A 21658-nucleotide genomic window follows, 5' to 3' on the forward strand; every position below is an offset into this window, starting at 1 on the left:
TCTTTCTCTCTTCTCCCTTTCTCTTCTTTTCTCTCTCTTCTCTCTCTCTCTCTCTCTCTCTCTCTCTCTCTTCTCTTCTCTCTCTTCTTCTTCTCTCTCTCCTCTCTCTCTCTCTCTCTCTCTCTCTCTCTCTCTCTCTCTCTCTCTCTCTCCCCCCCCAGGCCATAATCAAGTTACTTGCCTCCAGGTCCGGGATCTTACCCAGAATGTGCCTCATGAACTCCGCATCATCCCAGTTCGGGGCATACACGTTCACCAACACCACCCGGGGCCCCCTGTAACTTGCCACTCACCATTATGTACCTAACCCCCTTGTCCGCCACGATGCTCCCTGCTTCAAACGCCACACGTTTGCAAAATTGCCACCCCTCTGGTCTTTGAGTCTAGCCCCGAATGAAACACCTGGCCCACCCATCCTCTCCTTAACCTCGTCTGGTCAGCGAGTTTTAAGTGCGTCTCCTGCAACATAGCCACGTCCGCCTTCAATCTCTTTAGATGCGAGATCACGCGGGACCTCAGGACCTCTTGACCGGCCCGTTCAGGCCCCTCACATTCCACGTGATCAGCCTGGACAGGGGTTTGACCCCCCCGGCCGACTGGCCATCTCCCTTTTACGGCCAGCTACGTGCCCGTGTCCCCCCCCCGCCAAGCACCTGCTCAGCACTGATTTCCCCCCCATTGCGCTTCCGTAAGTCAGCTGACCCATGCTGACCCTGGCCGCTACCGCCTCTATCTCCAAACTTACTATTGTCTCCTCTTCTGGGCCCCCCACTCCTCCCCCTCAGGGTAAGAGGGCAAGTGCCATCAGGATAATTTACCTTTGCAATTCCTCAACTCTACCCACACAGATTCTATGCCTTCTGATCCTATATGGCTCCTTGCTATTGATTTAATTACATTCCATACTGACAATGCAACCCTGCCCCCTTTGCCCATCTGTCTGTCCTTTCGATAGGACATATATCCTTGGATATTTAGATCCCAGCCCTGATCCCCTTGCAGCCACGTGCTGCAGGAGATATAGGAGGGATATCCGAGGTAGGTTCTTTACTCAGAGAGTGGTTGGGATGTGGAATGGACTGCCTACTGTGATAGTGGAGTCGGATACTTTAGGAACTTTCAAGCAGTTATTGAATAGGCACATGGAGCACATCAGAATGACAGGGAGTGGGATAGCTTGATCTTGGTTTCGGACAATGCTCGGCACAACACCGAGGGCCGAAGGGCCTGTTCTGTGCTGTACTGTTCTATGTTCCTGAGCGCCGGACAACACAGCCCGGGCGTCACCCCGCCCCCTGAAACAAAAATCAATAACAGAGAAGCAAACAAAACTTAAATTCTACAAATAGTCTTACACCAGGCCAACCCCCGATTGCACATCCCCAGCAACGCGTTTCTCCCATGTGCAGCTGGCCCTTAGTTCAAGTCCAGCTTTTCATGTCTAATGAATGTCCACGCCTCATCCGGCGTATCAAAATAGTGGTGCCTGTCCTGGTACGTTATCCAAAGTCTCGCCGGGTGCAGGAGCCCAAACTTCACCCCTTTGCTGTAGAGTACCGCCTTGGCCCGGTTGAAACCCGCATGCCTCCTCGCCACTTCAGTTCCCAGGTTCTGGTAAATGCGAATCTCGCCGCTCTCCCACTTGCTGCTCCGCATCTTCTTTGCCCACCACAGGACCCGTTCCCTGTCTGTAAAGCAGTGGAACCTTAAAACCATCGCCCTCTGTGGTTCGTTCGCCGTTGGCTTCCTGGCGAGGACTCTATGCGCTCCATCCAGCTCCAACGGCTGCGGGAAAGCCCCTGCGCACATCCGTACCCAACATTGTGGTCACATAGGTGCTCGCGTCCGCTCCCTCCGCACCTTCAGGGAGGCCTAGGTCCGCAGATTGTGACTCCGAGACCCGTATTCAAGGTCATCCAGCCTCTCCTGCCATCTCTTGTGTAAGGCCTCGTGCGCCTCCACCCTGACCGCCAGGCCCAGGATCTCGTCCTCGTTCTCAGACACCTTCCTCTCCACCTCCTTGATTGCCTTCTCCTGTGCCTTCTGGACCTCCACCATCTTTTCCATGGAGGCCTTCATAGGGGCCAGCATCTCCGATTTTAGCTCCGCAAAACAGCTCCGTAAGATGTCCTGCTGCTCTCTGGCCCACTGGGCCCATGCTTCTCAATTCGCGCCGGCCGCCATTTTGTCCTCCCGGGCCCGCTCTGTCTTCCTCCCCGCCATTGCACGTTTTACGGCCCCGCTCCTGGTTCCCTCCATACAACACCAGGGGGAATCTCTCCAGCGTCCGTTCCATGCTGGTACCCGCCCTTCAAGTGCCACCGCCGCCCCGTTAAACGGCCCGAAATCCCGGTCCCTGCGGGAGCTGCCGTGTGTGCGACCTAGCTGGTCATGGCCGCTACCGGAAGTGTCTTAGCTAACAGTTTGGGCCCCCCCCCCCAAATGATCAGCTTGTGTGAAACCAGATCCGGAATCTTCCCTAACATCCATCTTACAAACTCCACATCATCCCAGTTTGGTGCGTCGACATTCACAAGCACCACCGGCAACCCTTCCAGCGTCCCGCTAACCATGATATATCTACCCCCCACATCCGGAACTATTCTCCCCGCCTCAAATGACACTCGCTTATTAATCAGGCTCGTGACCGCTCTAGACTTAGAATCCAGCCCCGAGTGAAATACCTGCCCGACCCCATCCTCAGTCTGGTCTGATCAATTACCCTCAGGTGTGTCTCCACACATCCACATTACCACATCCGCCTTCAATCCCCTCAAATGTGCGAACATGTGAGCTCTCTTTTAAAATTTAGAGTACCCAATTCATTTTTTCCAATTAAGGGGCAATTTAGGGTGGCCAATCCACCTACCCTGCACATTTTTGGGTTCTGAGGGCGAAACCCATGCAAACACGGGGAGAATGTGCAAATTGCACACGGATAGTGACCCAGAGCCATGATCAAACCTGGGACCTCGGCGCCATGAGGCAGCAGTGTTAACCATCGTGCCACCATGTTGCCCTACGCGAGCCCTCTTAACCGGCCCATTCAGCCCTCTGACGTTCCACATGATCAGCCTGGTTGGGAGGCTTCTCACCCCCTCCCGCCGATCAACCATCCCCCTTCTTAGGCCAGCCTCCAGCTCGTGGCCCGCGCTCCCTCTGGCCTGCCCTCGGTAGCCTCCATCCTCGACCTCCCATTTATCTCGAACAGTCCCACCCCTGTCAGCAGAGCAATTTCCACCCCCCCCCCTCCGTTAACAGCACAATAAATGCAACCCCCTTCAACAAACATAACATCTGCTCACCCCCCCACTGCGCTTCCGTGAGCCAACCCACCCAGCTTACTTGGTGACTTCCCACCCCCCATGGCACCAGACATCTTACCTCCTATTGTTCCCTCCCCCTCCCCCCACTCGGGCATACCTAGTCAAAAGGCACATTTCCACCCAAACACACCCAAAGAAAAAACATCAAAGATTCACCCACCCTTTTCCCACCTGTATAAAGTTAACTCACAAAACTTAGCAACAGCCCAAAAACGATGCAAAAGGCATTTCTCATGCAGTGCAAGAGTAAACAATTTTAGCAGAGTCCTGACAGAAAAGATCAGTCACCTCAGTCTCTATTTAGACCTTTGCTTTTCACAAAATCCATTGTTTCATCTGGTGACTCAAAATAAAATTGCCGCTCTTCATGGGTGACCCATAAATGAGCTGGATAAAGTAGACCAAACTTCACCTTCTCTTGAAAAGGGTCGATTTCTCTCAGTTGAATCCCGCTCTTCTCTTGGCCAGGTCCGCACCCAGATCTTGGTCGATGCGCAGAATGTTATTCTCCCACTTCCAGCTCTGTGTCTGCTTGGCCAACCGCAAAACCTGTTCCTTATCCAGGAATCTATGCTTTTGTACCACCATCGCCCTCAGTGGCTCATTCGCCCGCGGCAACCTCGCAAGCGTTCTGTGCACTCTGTCCACTTCCAGGGGTCTAGAAAACGACCCATTGCCCATTAACCTCTCGCCACATAAGCCCTTGCGTCTGTTCCCACACATCCCTCAGGGAGGCCAATGATCCTCAAGTTCTGCCGGCGGGACCTATTCTCTAGGTCCTTCACCTTGTCTTGCAGCCTTTTCTGGTGCACTTTCATCAGCCCCACCTGCGCCTCCAGCGCAGTTAGGTGTTCCTCATGTTCAGCCACCGTTTCCTCCACCTTATGGACCGCCCGACCTCGGGGTTCTAGTCCCTGCTCCACCCGAGTGAACGGGTCCAGGATTTCCTTTTTTTTTGCTTGGCAAAGCCCTCCCGAATAAACTCCACCAGCTGGTCCGGCGTCCACTGCGCCGCCGAGACAGTTCTCTGCAGATCCGCCAAGCTTTTCTTTACTGTAGAATCTACACGTGCCTGCTCAATTTGGTTCTTCCTTCCCTTACGTCCACTTCTGTACCATGTCTCCATATACTGGGTGGGATTCCTCATCACCGTCTCATCCATCACTGACCCCGCAAACAAAATTCTAAAAAAAGTCGGGGGAAAAGGTCCAAAAGGTCCGTCACGAGCGGGAGCCACCAAATATGCGTCCTACTCCCTCATGGCCGCCACCGGACGTCCTAGTCTCTGATTACTGACTGCACCTTCTCACAGAACTCCTTGTCTGCCAAAAGCCCCGAATCTAACCTCTATCCCGGCCTTTGCTCTTGTCTTGATATAAGTCTAATCTCCAGCCAGTGCGGCGCATGGTCTGAGATCACGATTCCTGCATACTCCACCCCCAACTTTTTCCAACTTGTGACAACCCTTCCCCCTCCGCCATCTTCTCAATTGCTACTGAGCCATAGGTCTTCCCCAGTTCCTTGGCCAGGTCTTTAACCTTCTTCTGCCAGGTCTGATAACCAACAGACATGCCACTCATGGGGGGAATTTCTCCTCCACATCTTCAGCGCCACTTTCCTGTCGAAAACCCCTGCTTTTGAGTAAAAAGAGCTCATAACAATGCCTTTGAGCCGAAGCTGTCCTGTGTGCGACCACTCACTCCATGGCCACCATCGGAAGTCAACAATTACTGGCCTTGACAGCGAAAATCACACCCTATGAAATATTTTTAAAATCGCATGTAGGTCAGGTGTGAGGTCCCTGGTAAAGCCTCATCCGCTCATCTGTTAACCTCCAGTCTCAAAAATGGTTTGCTAGTTTATCTTCGACTTCTATGAATTTGAGCTTATCCAATTTGTATCCTAACTTGCCCAAAGCCTAGTCCATCCAGCATCCCTGTGTTCCTTGACCTACATCAGCTCCCAGCCTGCAACACCATTAAAAAAAATAAGTAGAAAATAGGAGCAGGAGCCCTTCAAGCCTGCTCCACCATTCGTTATTACCATGGTAAAGGTGCTAGGTAAATGCAAGTTGTTGAATTACCCTAACTTAATTAAACCTGGTGTATCATCTTGTGAACCTAGTATTTAAGACAAAATCTAGATGAAGGATTGAGGCTTAAAGAGAGAAGGGTCGGAGGTGCTATCAAGTGTGAGTTTTAAAAGATTGTAGAAGTTAAGATTATAGGAGATGAGAAATTCAGCAAAATTAGGGAATAGAATGAATTAGAGAAACAAAAGTAAAATGGTGAGGAGCATGGGCTGGTAGTGCGGTAGTGTTTGGAACTTATGCTTTTAATAGGAACAGGGATCATAGTTTCCGTATAATTGAAAGAAGGTTGTGATGTAAGGATTCAGGCAAGATGCTGAGAGAATGATCAGGTAGCAAGATTTCTCTTGTACCCTAATGTAGATGAGAGATAGTTGCCCAAAAGTACTCCATATTTCTAATTATATTCCGTTCAAAGCGTTGCTGCTACAAAGGTTGTATAAAGACAATTTAACCATGGAATGCCTAGTTTATTCCAGTCTCAAGATTAATTTGATGAATTAATTTTCACTTTCAATTTCATGTTTTGAAGAAAACTCTTCACTATGATGTTGGGACATAACATATGGAAGAAGGTTAGAAATTGTTTTATTGTTGTTTCTAGTTTTTTACATAGAAGTAGAGTTCAAAACCTCTCAAGCCCCCACTTGAAGATGCTTTGTGGTCATCTGATGAACTTTATAAGCAGGATCTGGACAAAGCCCAGAAGGAAGATGGATTGTTGAAGACAGTATTGGGAGGACTGTGTGAATCTTTCTATGCAGTCAATGCATTCCCAGGGCTGATCTACACTGGATGGAGCGGCATCTGAAGTATGTGAGTTTCTTGTACGTGCTGCCGTAAGTATGGACTGTTCAATGAAGATTCTAAGGTGCTCCTATATTGAGGTCAATCTTAAGACTGGGTCCCACATTTAATCAGCTAATCCGAATCCACATTGGTAGGTGTCCAGCTATTTTTTTTTCCTTTCCCTCTCTCCCTTCATCAAACAATTGGCAATGAAAGGAGAATCTGCATAGAATGATAGAGCACCTTCAGCCCATTGTGGCTGTGCTGGCTCAATTAGTCTCATTCCCTTGTCCTTTTTTAGAGCTCGGCAAATGTCCTTTTTCAAGTATTTATTCAATTTCCTTTTGTAAATTGCATGCCTCACAGCGCCAGGTTCAATTACAGCCTTGGATGACTGTGTGAAATTTGCACATTCTCCCCATGTCCGCGTGGATTTCCTCCTGGGTGCTCCGGTTTCCTCCCGCAGTCCAAAGATGTGCAGGTTAGGTGGGTTGGCAATGATAAATTGCCCTTAGTGTCCACAGGTTTTGGGGATAGGGCGGCGGAGTGGGCCGAGGTAGGGTACTGTCTTGGAGGTCGATGCAGACTCGATGGGCCAAATAGCCTCCTTCTGCACACTATGGATTCTATTCTATGGTAGTTACTATTGAACCTGATTCCTCCTTGCTTTCAGGCTGTGTATACCATATCAGATCTCAACAAATCAGTATATTAAAATATTCATCTCCTCATTCTGGAATTTGCAATCTTTCATGATGCTACTTCTAATGGGAAGAAGATTACTAGAGAAAGAGTAGGGCCCATTAGGAACAACAGAGAAATTTGTGGGTGGAGCCAGAGGACATTGGTAGGGTGTTGAATGAACACTTCATATCTGTCTTCACCAAAGACAATGAGGAGGTAGATGTAGAACTCTGGGAGAGAGACTGTGAGGTTCTTGAGCAAATTGCCATAGGGAGTGACAAGGTATTGGAGGTGTTGGCAGGCTTCAAGTGTACAAATCTCCAAGTCTGGATGAATTGTGTCTCAGGTTGCTGTGGGAAGTGAGGGAGGAGATTGCAGGGGCTCTGACCCAAATTTTGAATTCCTCTCTGGCCTCAGGAAAGGTGCCAGAGGACTGGTTTCACTATATGCGGATGACCTGTTGCTCTACATATGGAAAGTATTGGAGGTATCATGGACATTTTGGTGGAATTCGGCCGGTTCTCTGGGTACAATTTAACATGGGCAAGAGTGAGATCTTTCGGATCCATGCGAGGTGGCAGGAGAGGAGGTGGGGCGAGCTGTCGTTTAAGATAGTGGTGCGAGTTTCAGGTAACTGGGCATCCAGGTGGCGTGCTCAAGTTGTCATTGGTGGGGTGGGTGCAGTCCGTGAAGATGACGGAGTCCCGAGGTTTCTATTTGTGTTCGAGAACCTTCCGATTTTTTTTTTCAAAGGCCTTCTTTAGGAAAATCAATACATTGATCTCGGGATTTGTGTGGGTGAGGAAAGCCCCTTGGGTGAAGAAGGTGCTGCTGGAGTGGGAATGTGGGAGGGGCGGGCTGGCCTTGACAAACTTTTTTAAAAATATAAATTTAGAGCACCCAATTATTTTTTTCCAATTAAGGGGCAATTTAGCATGGCATATTTACCCTGCATATCTTTGGGTTGTGGGGGTGAAACCCACGCAGACATGGGGAGAATATGCAAACTCGACACGGGCAGTGACCCAGGGCAGGGCTTCGAACCCGAGTCCTCAGCGGCGTAGGCAGCAGTGCTAGCCACTGTGCCATCGTGCTGCCTAGGCCTTGCCAAACTTAATGAACTATTACTGGGCAGCAAATATAGCCATGGTAAGGAAGTGGGTAGTGGGGGAGCAGTTGGTATGGGAGCAGATGGAGGCAGCCTTATGTAAGAGCACTAGCTTGGGAGCACTGTTGATGGCGCCTCTACCGTTCACGCTGGCCAGTTATCCACAAGTCCGGTAGTGGTGGGAGCCCTGAGGGTGTGGGACAGTGGCATCAGCACTTGAGACTGAAGGGGGCCTCAGTTTGGACTCCGGTTTCTGGGAATCACAGGTTTGTTCTGGGGGGCAGGACGCAGGGTGCCGGGGGGGCAGGATGCAGGGTTCTGGAGGTAGTGGCGGGCAGGGATCGAGGGGTTTGGAAACCTGCTCATGGAGGGGACAGCCTTTTGAGCTTAGCGGGTTTGGTATGGAGTATGAGCTGCCCAGTGGGAATGGGTTCCGGTACTTACAGGTTTGGGACTATGTGAGGAAACAGGTGCCTTCCTTTCCTGACCTGCCATCCCTGGGGTTGCAGGACAAAGTGGTGTAGAAGGCAGGGGTTAGTGAAGGCAGGGTGTTGGAGATTTACACCAAATTAATGGACTGGAAAGGTGCCCTGATAGGAGAAGATAAGTGAAAGTGGGAGGAATAGTTGGGGAGGGTGCTGGAGGTTGCATTATGGGAGGAGGCTCTGAGAAGTGTGAATGCATCCTCTTCGTGCGCTAGGCTTAGCATTATTCAGTTCCAGGTAGTCCACAGGGCGCATATGACGGTGGCCAGAATGAGCTGGTTTTTTGAGGAGGTGGAGGATTGGTGTGGGTGGTGCGCGGGGCCAGTGAACCATGTCCACATGTTCTGACGGGGGGTTCGCTGATGTGATGTCTTCGGGTGAAGGTGGTCCCGAGTCCAGATGTGGCAATTTTTGGAATGTCGAAAGACCCGAGATTCCGTGATTCAGTGATAACATTCCAAGCTCTGGGTCAGATGGTGCAGGGTTTTGAACCCAGCTCCAGACAGTCTGGGTAAGCCCCATGCCCTCTTGCTTTCCGAGTTGTGGGAGCCCACAAAGCTCTTCCACTTTATAGGACTGAAGCTCCTCAGGATAACTTTTAAAGCATGTTGAATCCTCAAATTATTCTGACATTTGTACAAAAACTTAGGAAGCTTTATTTGTCTGCCAGCAGAGGTTCACTGATGACATCATGCTCTTCCGTTACCCCCTGGATTTGGCGTCACGCCACACGATTTGACTGCTCTGGGCAGTTGCAGGAGCTGTGTAGGACATCGCCAGTGTAAGTGTAAGACTGTCACTGTAGAATGACACAAAATTACTCTGTAGCATTAAAGACCTGAGATACATGGGTCAGGGAGGGTACCAATCGAGACACCACCTATGCTGATGCGGTTCAGAAAATTTCCTGAGTTAGAGGATTTTCAGAAGGTAATGGTAGAGAAGGGGTATGAAGTATTGGCAGTCTTTATCAGAGCTTGCTAGTTTAGTACAGAGAGACAGATAAAAGAGTCGAAATTAGATGAGGAAAGACACTAGTATATCCCCTTGGGCGAGATAACCTATTTCAGAGACTAAGACCTGACGGCAGTACTGAATCGGTGGTGTTCTGCAACCGTCAGAAGCGATGTCGGTCCCGGAGCAATTCACGATCCGTTAATGGGCTCGCACCGGTGCCATGTGGAACTAGAGCTGTTCCAATGAAAATCGGTGTCTGATTCACTGGTATTGGGATTGGCACTCGAGAGGCTGCAGCCGATATAAGCACTCCATTACCCCCACACACTCATTCCAGCCAACAAGATGGCAACCCGAAGAGCGGCACCCCGTTTTGCAGATGCGGAGCTTGAGATCCTGGTGGACGCCATGGAGAAGAGGCGGAGTGCCCTGTACCCCCAGGTGGGAAGGAAGCTTCCACCTGTGGCACAGATGGCAGAGACCATGGGCCTACCACCAGCAGTGCTGGAAAAAGCTGCAGGCCTCCTCAGGTCAGCCAGGGTGAGTAGCCAGCACCATGTCCCATGCACCAACCCCCATCCCACACACCTGTAGGCCATGGGAATTGGTGGTTGGCTGGGGGTTGCGGGGGGGTTGTGGAGATGGGACAGGAGTTTGTGCCACCGCAAAATGGTCAGTTTTCCATTTTGACCACAATAATCCTAATTCACAGGATCATATTGATGGCCAGCCTTTAGAACATTCAACCACTGAAAAGCAGTTGAGTGTGACTTGTAATTTGATGTGGCTCAGGCAGCACAGCAGACAGAGCGTTGAATGCATCCTGTTTGAGTCGGGATGTCAGTGTTTATCTTAAACTCTATAAGCAGCTGGGCATCTGGAGAATACAACCACAATTTGGAATCCGCACTTTCAAAGAGATATACAGCTCATAGAGAGAGTGCAAAGATGTGTCACCAAAGAAATGTAAGATATGAAGCCTTATGAAGAACGTTTAAGAATTCTTCGATTACCATCTTTAGTGAAGAGAAGATTAATTTTTGATTTCGTTCAAGTTAATAAATTGATTTTACATAGAATTTACAGTGCAGAAGGAGGCCATTCGGCCCATCGAGTCTGCACCGGCTCTTGGAAAGAGCATCCTACCCAAGGTCAACACCTCCACCCTATCCCCATAACCCAGTAACCCCACCCAACACTAAGGACAATTTAGCATGGCCAATCCACCTAACCTGTACATCTTTGGACTGTGGGAGGAAACCGGAGCACCCGGAGGAAACCCACGCACACACGGGGAGGATGTGTAGACTCCGCACAGACAGTGACCCAAGCCGGAATCGAACCTGGGACCCTGGAGCTGTGAAGCGATTGTGCTATCCACAATGCTACCGTGCTGCCCATATATAGCCATATTACTTGTAAACCGTAAAAGTAATTTACTGTCAATTACACCCTACAGACATTTGGTGCACGCCTTGATTTTCGTAAAAAAAAATCCCATACAATTGGAATGCTTTATCTGATTTAGTTGTGAATGCTGAAAATGTAGTGACTTTCAGAAAACTGGTGTGATGCTTTTGATTTTAATTCCATGCCTATGCGTTTTGTACTGTATTAATGTAAAAATTAAATCTCGTAGGATTAAAGAACATAACGGGGCCATTCGGCCCATTGTGCCTATACCCATTCTTTGATCATACTAACCATTAAATCCCAGTCTCCTGCACTTTCCCCAAGCCCTGCAGATTTTTTCCATTAAGTATTTTTCCACTGCTCTTTTGATAGTTACTATTTAATCTGCTTCCACCGTTCTTTCATGCAACACATTCCAGATCACAACAACTCACTTTGTTTATTTACCATGTTCATGCTTTAGATCAGGGGCGGCACAGTGGTTAGCACTGCTGTCTCACAGCGCCAAGGACGTGGGTTCAATTCCAGCCTGGAATGAGTGTGTGGGGGGAGTGGACTGCTTATATCGGCTTTCTTTGTGGAGTTTGCACTTTCTCCCTGTGTCTGCGTGGGTTTCCTCCGGGTGCTCCAGATTCCTCTCTCAGCCCAAAGATGTGCAGGTTAGGTGGATTGGCCATGCTAAATTGTCCCTTAGTGTCTAAATGTTAGGTGGGGTTTACTGTGTTATGGGGATCGGGGTGGTGGGCCGAGGTCGGGTGCCCTTTCAGAAGGTAAGTGCAGACTCGATGAGTCGAATGGCCTCCTTCTGCACTGTAGGGATTCTCTGATTCTATTTGGATAATTGGAATTGAGGGAGTGAAAACAGGATTTTATTCCTTCGTTCTCATACAGGAACATTGCTAGACCCCGATGTCTAACCTTTCTGAAATTAGCTAACTCAGCAAAGGGTAGAAATTTAACCTCGCTTCTTCCTGGCATGGGCTGGTTTCAATCAGCTGACGGATTGGAGGGAAATTTTCCTTTTTTTTCCCTTTCTGTCTTGAGTTTTTCTCTTTTTTCTACTCTCAACGTTGTGACGAAGGGGTCGGAGGAGGATTAGGAGAAGGAAGAAATGTTTAGTTATAATGTTAAGGCCATTGAGCGTGGGGCAGGTTGATCGAATAGCTGGACTTTCCCTTCCTTGTTTTTGTGTATGTGCCTTCCAGCATCTTATTCCAGTCTTCAGGTTCCATCACCATCACATTGAAAAGTTATTTTTTAAATAGATGTATATCCAGAGTATGTATATATAATAAAGAAATTCATATAAATGATGAGGAATCTTACAAGTGTGTGATTAAATGTTGGTGGGGAATATTCTAGTTATTCATTTAATGAATTAAATGTCTTTCTCCACAGTTGTCATGGATGATGAAGATGGCAGGTGTTTGCTGGATGTTATTTGGTAAGTTTGTCTTATTAAAAATATTTGATCAAAATAATAAACTTAATGTATCTGTCACCATGAATGTGTTTTAGAGTGTTTTTGGTTAGGTGCTTTACTTAAACAGGTGAAGTACATTTCAAACTTTGTATTTGCAGTCTTAATCTTGGGTATTTGGCAGTGATTTAAAAAAAGCTTTCATACCATAAATTAATTTAGTTCATTAAATTGCCAGCTGGGATTGAAAAAAGCCTAAATCTGTACTTTCAGCAAATTACTGGATGCAGTTAAAGCAGCAGTGATAAAATAGGCACATAAAACATTGGAACAGGAGGAGGCCATTCAGCCCCATAAACCTGTTCAATCATTAATTTAGACCATAGTGATCTATACTTCAATTCCATATGTCAATCCCAGGCTGCTCACAGTAGTCCAGCTTTGGTCTAATAAGGGCTTTCTATAACTGAAGCATGACCTTGAACACCCTTGTATTCTAGTCCTCTACATATAAAGACCAGTGTTCCTTCGTTTTTTATTTTGATCCATTAAAATACATAGGTACATAGAAGATAGGAGCAGGAGGAGGCCTTTTGGCCTTTCGAGCCTGCTCCGCCATTCATCACGATCATGGCTGATCATCCAACTCAATAGCCTAATCCTGCTTTCTCCCCATAGCCTTTGATCCCATTATCCCCGAGTGCTAGATCTAGCCGCCTCTTGAATATATTCAAATGTTTAGCATCAATTACTTCCTGTGGTAATGAATTCCATGGTCTCCATGAGCTCATTCTTCTGAACTCCAGCGAGAGCAATCCCAACATAGTCAATCTCTCCTCATATGACAGTCCCGCCATCCCTGGAATCAGTCTGTTAAACCTTTGCTGCACTCCCTGGAGAGCAAGAAAACCCTTCCTCAGAGAAGGAGACCAAAACTGCACACAATACTCCAGGTGTGGCCTCACCAAGGCCCTGTATAATTGCAGCAACACATCCCTGCTTGTACACTCGAAACTTCTTGCAATGAAGGCCAACATACCATTAGCCTTCTTTACCGCCTGCTGTACCTGCATGCTTACCTTCAGCGAATGGTACACAAGGACACCCAGGTCCTGCTGCGCACTCCCCTATGCAATGTAATAAAAGTAATGTATTTGGACCCCAGGTCTCTCTGGACCATTGAGGACATATCCTGTTTAATCCATTTGAAGTCTAAAGTAGATAATTCCACATTTGTCGAAATTGAAACCCATTTGCCAAAGCTTTTCTCAGCACAGTGGTTAGCACTGTTGCTTCACAGTGCCAGGGTCCCACGTTTGATTCCCACTTGGGTCACTGCCTGTGTGGAGTCTGCATGTTCTCTGTGTGTCTGCGTGGGTTTCCTCCGGGTGCTCCGGTTTCCTCCCACAAGTCATGAAAGATGTGCTTGTTCGGTGAATTGGACATTCTGAATTCTCCCTTGGTGTACCCGAACAGACGCCAGAATGTGGCGACTAGGAGCTTTTTACCGTAACTTCATTGCAGTGTTAATGCAAGCCAATTTGTGACAATAAAGATTTTGATTATTAAATGTGCCAGTATCTCTTTGTAATATTGCACTTCCACCGACATTGCTTACAGTGTTAGTGTCTTGGTATCATTGGGAAAATTGCCAATGTGGCTTTCTATCCCAACAGCAAAGTTATTAATGAATACAATGAATAGTTGAGGCTCTGACACTGATCCTTTTGGGGCACCTGCCCATTTGAGTACATGTCCACTAGAGTACCTGCTCAACTATCTAACCTGGTCTATAATTTGCCTTTAATTTCTTGGGCTGCCTTTAACTAACAGCATCCTATGAGGGACTTCATCAAATGCTTCTGGTCATCTATAGAATAAAAATACATAGTCTCCCTTTCACCACTTTAGATACCTCCTTACAATAGTTAATCAGGTTTGTCAGACATGGCCTATCCTTTACAAATGCTAGCCCAACTCTAATTTTGAAGTTTATGCTCCTTTGCTGCGGACTCTCCTATCAGAGGAAATAATTAATTTTAGTAACCCCTCAACCATCTAAATCAGAGGGAATGCAAGCCAACCCCTCTTCATAATTTAACTTTTGGATGTCTGCATCATTGTGGTAAATCTCTGCCGTATCCTCTCTAAGGCCAGTATATCCTTCCTGAGGTACGTGCTGAGATCTGGATGCAGTTACCCCAATTGGGTCTAATCAATGCTCTCTACAACTCCGTTTCACTTCCTATCCTTTGCATTTTAGCCGCCTGAGATAAAAGACGCAACAGCCAAATAACCTTTTGATTGTGTGTTATAGCTGTACATAAATTGAGTGAATAAACTATCAGGAAACTTGAGTATTGCTGAAAAAAGAGACCAGCTGTCAAAGCTCCTCACCTTGCACTCATCAGGACAGACATTATTAGAGGGCCAAATTTCAAAGGGAACAACAATTTATACTGAATGAGAAATACATGTAGGGACCTGTCCTCTGCAGACAAAAGGAACATGTCCACGCATTGTGTCATTTTTGAATTAAGCAAAAGCATGTCGGACAGTAGTGCCCTTGTTTTCTCCTTGGCAAACTGACCCTTTAGAGTTGATTTACCAATCAGCATGTTTTTCTCATGCAAATAAATTGTTACTCATTGAAATTTGGCATTCTTATGTCAGGCCTGATGAAGCGATTCAACAACGTGTCTCTTTTTTTCCCCAGCTATACTCAGGTTCTGTACTACCAAGTGACTATCAGGGAATCTCAAATCATTCTCCTATGATGTTTCCCACCCCACCCCACAGTATATTTAATGATAGACTTCCTTCAGTAAAACCACAACATTTAAAATTATCTTCTGTTCTGTGCTCCAGTGATCCTCAAGCCCTGAATGACTTTCTGCATGGAAGTGACAAGGTTAGTACATGCCCATCCATTTTACTTCCTCTGAAGTATTCTCCATTAATAATAACCTTGGAGATTTACTAGAATAGTACCAGTGATGAAGAACTTCAATTATGTGGAGTGAATGCAGAAGCGGGGATTATTTTTATTTGTCACTCGGATGTGAACATCACTGGCAAGGCCAGCCTTTATTGCCCATCCATAATTGCACTTGAGAGAAGGTGATGGTGAACCATCTTCTTCAACTATTGCAGTCCATGCAGTGTTGATATTCCCATAGGGTTAAGGAAGAAGTTCCAAGATTTTGATCCAATGATTGTGCAGGAATAGCGATTATAGTTTCAAGTAAGAATGATGTATACCCTGAAGGGGAGCTTGCAGGTGATGATGTTCCCATACATCTGCTGCCCTTTCCCTTCTAAATGTTTTTTAAAATCTAGAGTCTCTAATTTTTTTTCTAATTAAGGGGCAATTTAGTGTGGTCAATCCACCTACCCTGCACACCTTTGGGCTGTGGGGGTGAAACCCACGCAGACACGGGGAGACTTGCCCTTCTAAATGTAAGAGGTTATGAGTTTGGAAGGTGCTGTCTGAGGAGCTTTGGTGAGTTGCTGCAGTGCATCTTGTAGATGATATACACTGCTGCCACCTTGTGCTGGTGGGGAAGGGAGTGAATGCTGAAGGTGGTGGATGCGCTGGCTACTTTATCTTAGATCGTGTTGAGCTTCTTGAGTGTTGCTGAAGCTGCCCTCCTTCAGGAACAGAGTGTATCCCATTACACTCCTGACTTGTGCCTTATAGATGGTGGACAGGCTTTGGGAGGTTAACTACATCTAACAATAGTCTGTCTGTTGTCATGTGAGAGTACCTTTAAGAAATGGGTGTTTATTACTGCAGTGATGTCAGAGTGTGGGTGGAGCTGAGCTGAGGCTCTTTTTTAGTTTCACTTTGAGAAAAGCTTGGGTGTGTCTGTATTTTTTGTTTTTTTTTAGTATTGAAGCTGCAGCCAGCCACAGAAGGTGTAATGTTGTTTTCTCTGCTATGTAAAGACTATCTCTTGATCATTTGGTGAAATCAGAGTGCTAACCTAGTGAATTTAAACCTGATGTGCTTTTGTTAAAAGTTTTTTTATGTCTTATGGGTGTTAAAAGGAAAGTTTAAGGATTACTTAGTGTTGTATTCTTTGGGGGTTGTATTTGAATTGATGGTTGCTAAGATGTTCACTGTATGTTTTAAAAAGGTTAACTGAGTTCATAGAATAAACATTGTTTTGCTTTAGAAAATACTTTTCGATTTCTGCTGTACCACACCTGTAGGGTGGGCCGTGTGCTCCCCATACCACAATCTATTAAAAGTTGTGGGTCAGGTGAACTCCATGATACACTTTGGGGTTCTCTAAACCCTGGCCCATAACAAATTGGGATTTCTTCTGTACCCCACCTGTAGTGGGCCGTGTTCTCCCCATACCACAATCTATTAAAAGTTGTGGGTCAGATGAACTCCATGATACACTTTGGGATTCTCTAAACCCTGGCCCATAACACCGTATCGAAGCAGTTTGTACATATGCAGCAAGAATTGGACAACATTGAAGCTTGTACTGATAAGTGGCAAGTAACATTAACGTTACGTAAGTGCCAGGTATTGACCATGTCTAACAAGAGAGAACGTAACCATCTCCCCATGACTTTCAATGGCATTACCGTACCAGCCTCCCCGAACAGGCGCCGGAATGTGGCGACTAGGGGCTTTTCACAGTAACTTCATTGAAGCCTACTCGTGACAATAAGCGATTTTCATTTCATTTCATTTCATCTGTTAGTTTCATAATCATTATTAATGAGTTTAGCATTTTATTCCAGAAATATTAGTTAATGGAATCTACATTCCCCCAGCTGCCATGATGGGATTTGAACTCCCATCTTCAGAACATTAGTCCACTCTAGTGCCACCAAGTTAACATAGAGCAGAGAAGATTAAGAGGAGATTTTATAGAAGTGTTCAAAATTATGAATCGTTTTGATAAGAGTAAGTAAGGAAGAGGAACTGCAAAATAACAAGAGGGCTTTTTTGTATGAGTTGTTATAGTCTGGAACGCACTTAATGCAAAAGGGGTGGAAGTTTCAATAATAACATTCCTTTTTTCTTTTATAAAAATAAATTTAGAAGACCCAATTATTTTTTCCAATTAAGGGGCAATTTAGCGTGGCTAATTCACGTAGTCTGCACATCTTTGGATTGTGGGGGTGAAACCCACGCAGACACGGGGAGAATATGCAAACTCCACACGGACAGTGACCCGGGGCTGGGATCGAACCTGTAACCTCAGTGCCGTAGGCAGCCGTGCTAACCGCTGCGCCACCCAGCCGCCCCTAATAATTTTTTTTTCTTTTTTAAAATAAATTTAGAGTACCCAATTATTTATTTTTTTCCAATTAAGGGGCAATTTAGTGTAGCCAATCCACCTAACTTGCACATCTTTGGGTTGTGGGAGTGAAACCCACGCAGACATGGGGAGAATATGCAAACTCCACACGGACAGTGACCCAGGGCCCCGGGATTCGGACCCAGGGCCGGGATTCGAACCCAGTTCCTCAGTGCCGCAGTCCCAGTGCTATCCACTGCGCCACATGCCGCCCTTGCCGCCCCGAATAATAACATTCCTAAGACAATTGGAAAGATACTTCAAGGATAGGTTTACATGGTTATAAGGAAAGAGTGGGTGGAATGCCACTAATTAGTGGCTCCATCAAAGATTTTACAGGGGCACGAGAGACTGACAGACAACTCCTTGTCACAGTGTGAGCCCATTATTTGTTTTTCTCTTTGTAACATCGTACAGGAGATGTGACTAGTCGTGGATCCTGGGAGTTGGTTAATTTTAGTTTTGTTCTAGACTTGCCAGTTTTAGTCAGCCTGGCGACGCACCCGATTAAGAGCTGATGCAGAGATACGTAAAAGGGAGGAGAAATCAGAAAATGGAACATGGGCCATGAATTAAGCTGACAGCAAGTGGAAGCCAGTCACTGATCCCTTTTTGTGTTAGGAATGAAAATTCATTTTGCAACAGATCGGAAAAGATTGACTAGATCTGTGTTATTTTGGGATCCCTGATTCACGTGCTTTGCTCCTCTATGTCTTTCTTTTGATTGACCCATTCCTTCCCAAACCCCTCTCAACATTTGACCATTTATATAAGAACTAAAATGTCTTTCTCGGTTTCAGGGCCAGCTAGCATCGGCCAGTGAAGGAATCAACAGCCAGGTGTCCTCATCCACAAGCTGCGTTGACATCTCCTTCCTTGAAGATGACATCCTTGGGTCACCAGGTAGTTCTGGCGTTCCGCAGAATGCGGAGGAGCCCTGCGATATCTTGCAGCAGAGTTTGCAGGAGGCCAACATCACGCAGCAGACGTTGCAAGAGGAAGCTGACCTGGCGGCCAATGTGCTACAGATACAACCCTACTCCCACCCGCACTCTACAAACCAACTTACCGAGAGCAGCCCCCAGCTCCTCGGGAGTGTTGGCACAGATTTCAGTGGCTTGGCCCAGCAACAGCAAACTGCCGTAATCGCACAACAGCCTCTGCTTCAACAAGTGAATACTCAGTTTGTCAATAAAACCATTAGTGTACAACGCTTGATTCAGCAAGTTGGATTGAATAGTGTTGCGATACAACCAATAGCCAGCATTCAGACCAATGGCAGCCCCAGAGCCTGCAACATTGGTCAGATTCAGATGGTTGACCAACATGGTGGCCAAGCTGCCATGATGTCTATTGGTCAGCACCATCAGCAAGGATTGTTTGCCAAACCCGGCCTGACATCACAGATGTCTGCTCCTCCTTCAGAGAGTTACCTTTCAGCCTCGCCTTCAGAGTGTCAAGTGACACTTGGTTCATCAATTTCTTCACCGTTCCAAAAGACTGTCACAAGCACCAATCTAAATGGAAACTCTCTCTTTGCCAACACAAATCTTACACAATCAACACAACAGGTTGGTGTTAGGCCAACCATCAGTAGCCAGGTGGTTCATACCCCAGTATTGACCCAAATTATTCAGAGGACGGCGACTCCAATTCAGCCAAAGCATCGTGTGAATATCCAACCCAAACTCGTCCAGATAAGCCCAAAGCCTTCATTTAGCCCAAACTCTTCTGCCCTTCAGACAGCATTAAAAATTCAAACAGAAACCACACTACAGCAACAGAAAGCTCAACAGAACTTGACATTTGTAGCGGGAGCCTCGGGTCAGAATGTCCTGCTATCAACGCAAGGCCCGACAGTTGCTCAGTCTATTGCCGCCAATCTGATCAAACAACAACCTCAACAAGTGCAGTCCAACATGGGCAAATCAGTCAATGTTCAGGTTCTAAACCAGGGGAGTAGTATAGTAATCCAGCCTCAGTCAGTACCTCAGGCTGTAATCCCAGGTCAAAGCCAGTTTATTTTACCCGGGCAATTGGCCAATGCAGCAGCAGGCAGCATTCCCCAGCCACTTTCTTCAATTCAACCTGCAACTATGTTGACTGGTCAAAGTGCAGCAACACCGAGTCACCCAGGACAGCCAGCCACAAATCGTGTTATGGGGCGTCAGGGATCTTCTAGTCAATTAGTCAGCAACCAGCCCTTATCTGCACAGATCCTAACTACCCAACATGTGGCAGGACAATTGATTACTAGCCAGACTAACTTTGGCCAGGTTTTTGCAGCGTCAAACACACAGCTGACGGTCGGCCAAGGAACAGCTCATATATTATCCGGACCGTTACAACTGCAGCCCAGCCAGCTAGCTCCATCTACAATACTTCAAATACCCAGCCAGCTCGGTGCCGGCTTTGCTTCACAGTCTCACCCGTCTGGTCAACGCACGGTAGTGCAGTCTGGCCCAACTGTCGTACAGGGTGTCTCATTGCCAAATCAAATAACTGTGCTCAACAGCACTGGCCCTATAGGGCCATCCATTAATGTTCAGCAGGTGAGCATCAGTTCTCCCAAGAGCAATATTGTGAAGTCACAGCCTTCCACTGATGCCGAGTTAACACCAACTCTTGGACTACAGCAGTCACATGCTCCACCCCAGTGCCATCGCCGTATTCAGACCCAATCTCAGTCTCAATTGGTGGAAATTCAGCAGTCTGCTCCACTATCAGCTGCAACCTCGCAACCAAACAGCACCTTAGCTGAAAATACTGACAAATCCATCAAGCAGCAAGGCATAGGATCAGCACTCAATGCCGACCAGCTTTTGCTTTTCCAACAGGTCAGTACCATGACATTATAACAGATACATTGATACACTCCTTGCTAGCTTTTGCTCATGAAGGTAAGACATGCTGGCCTTCTAGCTCTGGAGCATATTTATAAGTATGTAATCAGAACTGAGACATTACACCTAACTTGAAGGATCAGAGAGGCTTCTGCTCTTCCCCCAGAAAAATAAATGGTGGATGATCTGACAGAGGTTTTAAAGATTATGAAGGGATTTGACAGCATAGGCATGGAGAAGATGATTGTACCAGAGCTTGAAGATGTTAATAGAAATGGTTACTAATAAATCCAATGAGGAATTCAGAATATGCTTATTCTCCCAATGTGGTGAGAATGGCGGCACGGTAGCACAGTGGTTATCACTGTTGTTTCACAGCGCCAGGGACCCGGGTTCAATTCCCACTTGGGTCACTGTCTGTGCGGAGTCTGCATGTCCTCCCCATTTCTGCTTGGGTTTTCTCCGGGTGCTCCGGTTTCCTCCCACAATTCCCGAGTGATTGTTAGGTGAATTGGACATTCTGAATTCTCCCTCAGTGTACCAGAACAGGCGCCTAAGTATGGCGACTAGGGGATTTTCACAGTAACTTCATTGCAATGTTAATGTAAGCCTACTTGTGGCACTAATAAAGATTATTATTGTATGGAATGTGCTACCACATGGAATGGTTGAGATGCATAGCATAGATGAATTTAAGAGGAAGTTGGTTAAGCACATGAGGGAGAAAGGAATATGATGTATGTTGATGTAGAGGGGTGGATGCAGGCTCATGGACCTAAACAGCAGCCTGGACTCGATGGGCTGGATAGCCTGATTCTATGCAGTAAATTCTATGTAAAGATCATTTAATCCACTGCCTCCTTTCCTTTATCAAACTGAGATAAAGTTCCCCCGTCCTAGCTCGCAATTTACAGCTTTCTCCGTATGCACCCTCCAAACTCAGCATGTCAATGAGAGCCACCTCATGTTACCTTGACCTTTGTCCCCCGGTTCAGCGATTAGCACTGCTACCTCACAGTGCCAAGGACCTGTGTTCGATTCCTGCCTGAGGTGATTGTGAGGAGTTTGCACCATGTCTGTGTGGGGTTTCTTCCATAGTCCAAAAATGTGCAGGTTAAGTTATTTCTCTTAAATCTACAAGTCTATTTTTAAAATTCTTTGATAGGATGCGGGTGTTGCAGTAAGCTCCCAACATTTATTTCTCATTCCTAACTGCCCTT

At 46.7% G+C, this 21658-nt stretch overlaps 1 protein-coding gene across 11 annotated transcripts in view; it reads left to right on the forward strand.

The window, feature by feature from the left end:
* Positions 1-21658, forward strand: part of LOC119955584 (BRD4-interacting chromatin-remodeling complex-associated protein-like) — a 358633-nt gene that overhangs the window by 190289 nt on the left and 146686 nt on the right. For 5 of the 11 annotated variants that reach the window (XM_038781953.1, XM_038781925.1, XM_038782015.1 and 2 more), the window contains 5 exons: positions 6020-6231; positions 9155-9262; positions 12250-12295; positions 15140-15182; positions 18396-20432. In XM_038781953.1, coding sequence (XP_038637881.1) covers positions 12255-12295; positions 15140-15182; positions 18396-20432 — 2121 coding nt within the window. In that variant the 5' untranslated portion in view covers positions 6020-6231; positions 9155-9262; positions 12250-12254. Of the gene's footprint in view, positions 1-6019; positions 6255-9151; positions 9263-12249; positions 12296-15139; positions 15183-18395; positions 20433-21658 lie in introns of all 11 variants that reach the window. The other 6 variants (XM_038781963.1, XM_038781974.1, XM_038781991.1 and 3 more) reach the window with 6 other exon arrangements.

The sequence above is a fragment of the Scyliorhinus canicula genome, chromosome 2 (assembly GCF_902713615.1).
Source record: "Scyliorhinus canicula chromosome 2, sScyCan1.1, whole genome shotgun sequence".
NCBI lineage: Eukaryota > Metazoa > Chordata > Chondrichthyes > Carcharhiniformes > Scyliorhinidae > Scyliorhinus > Scyliorhinus canicula.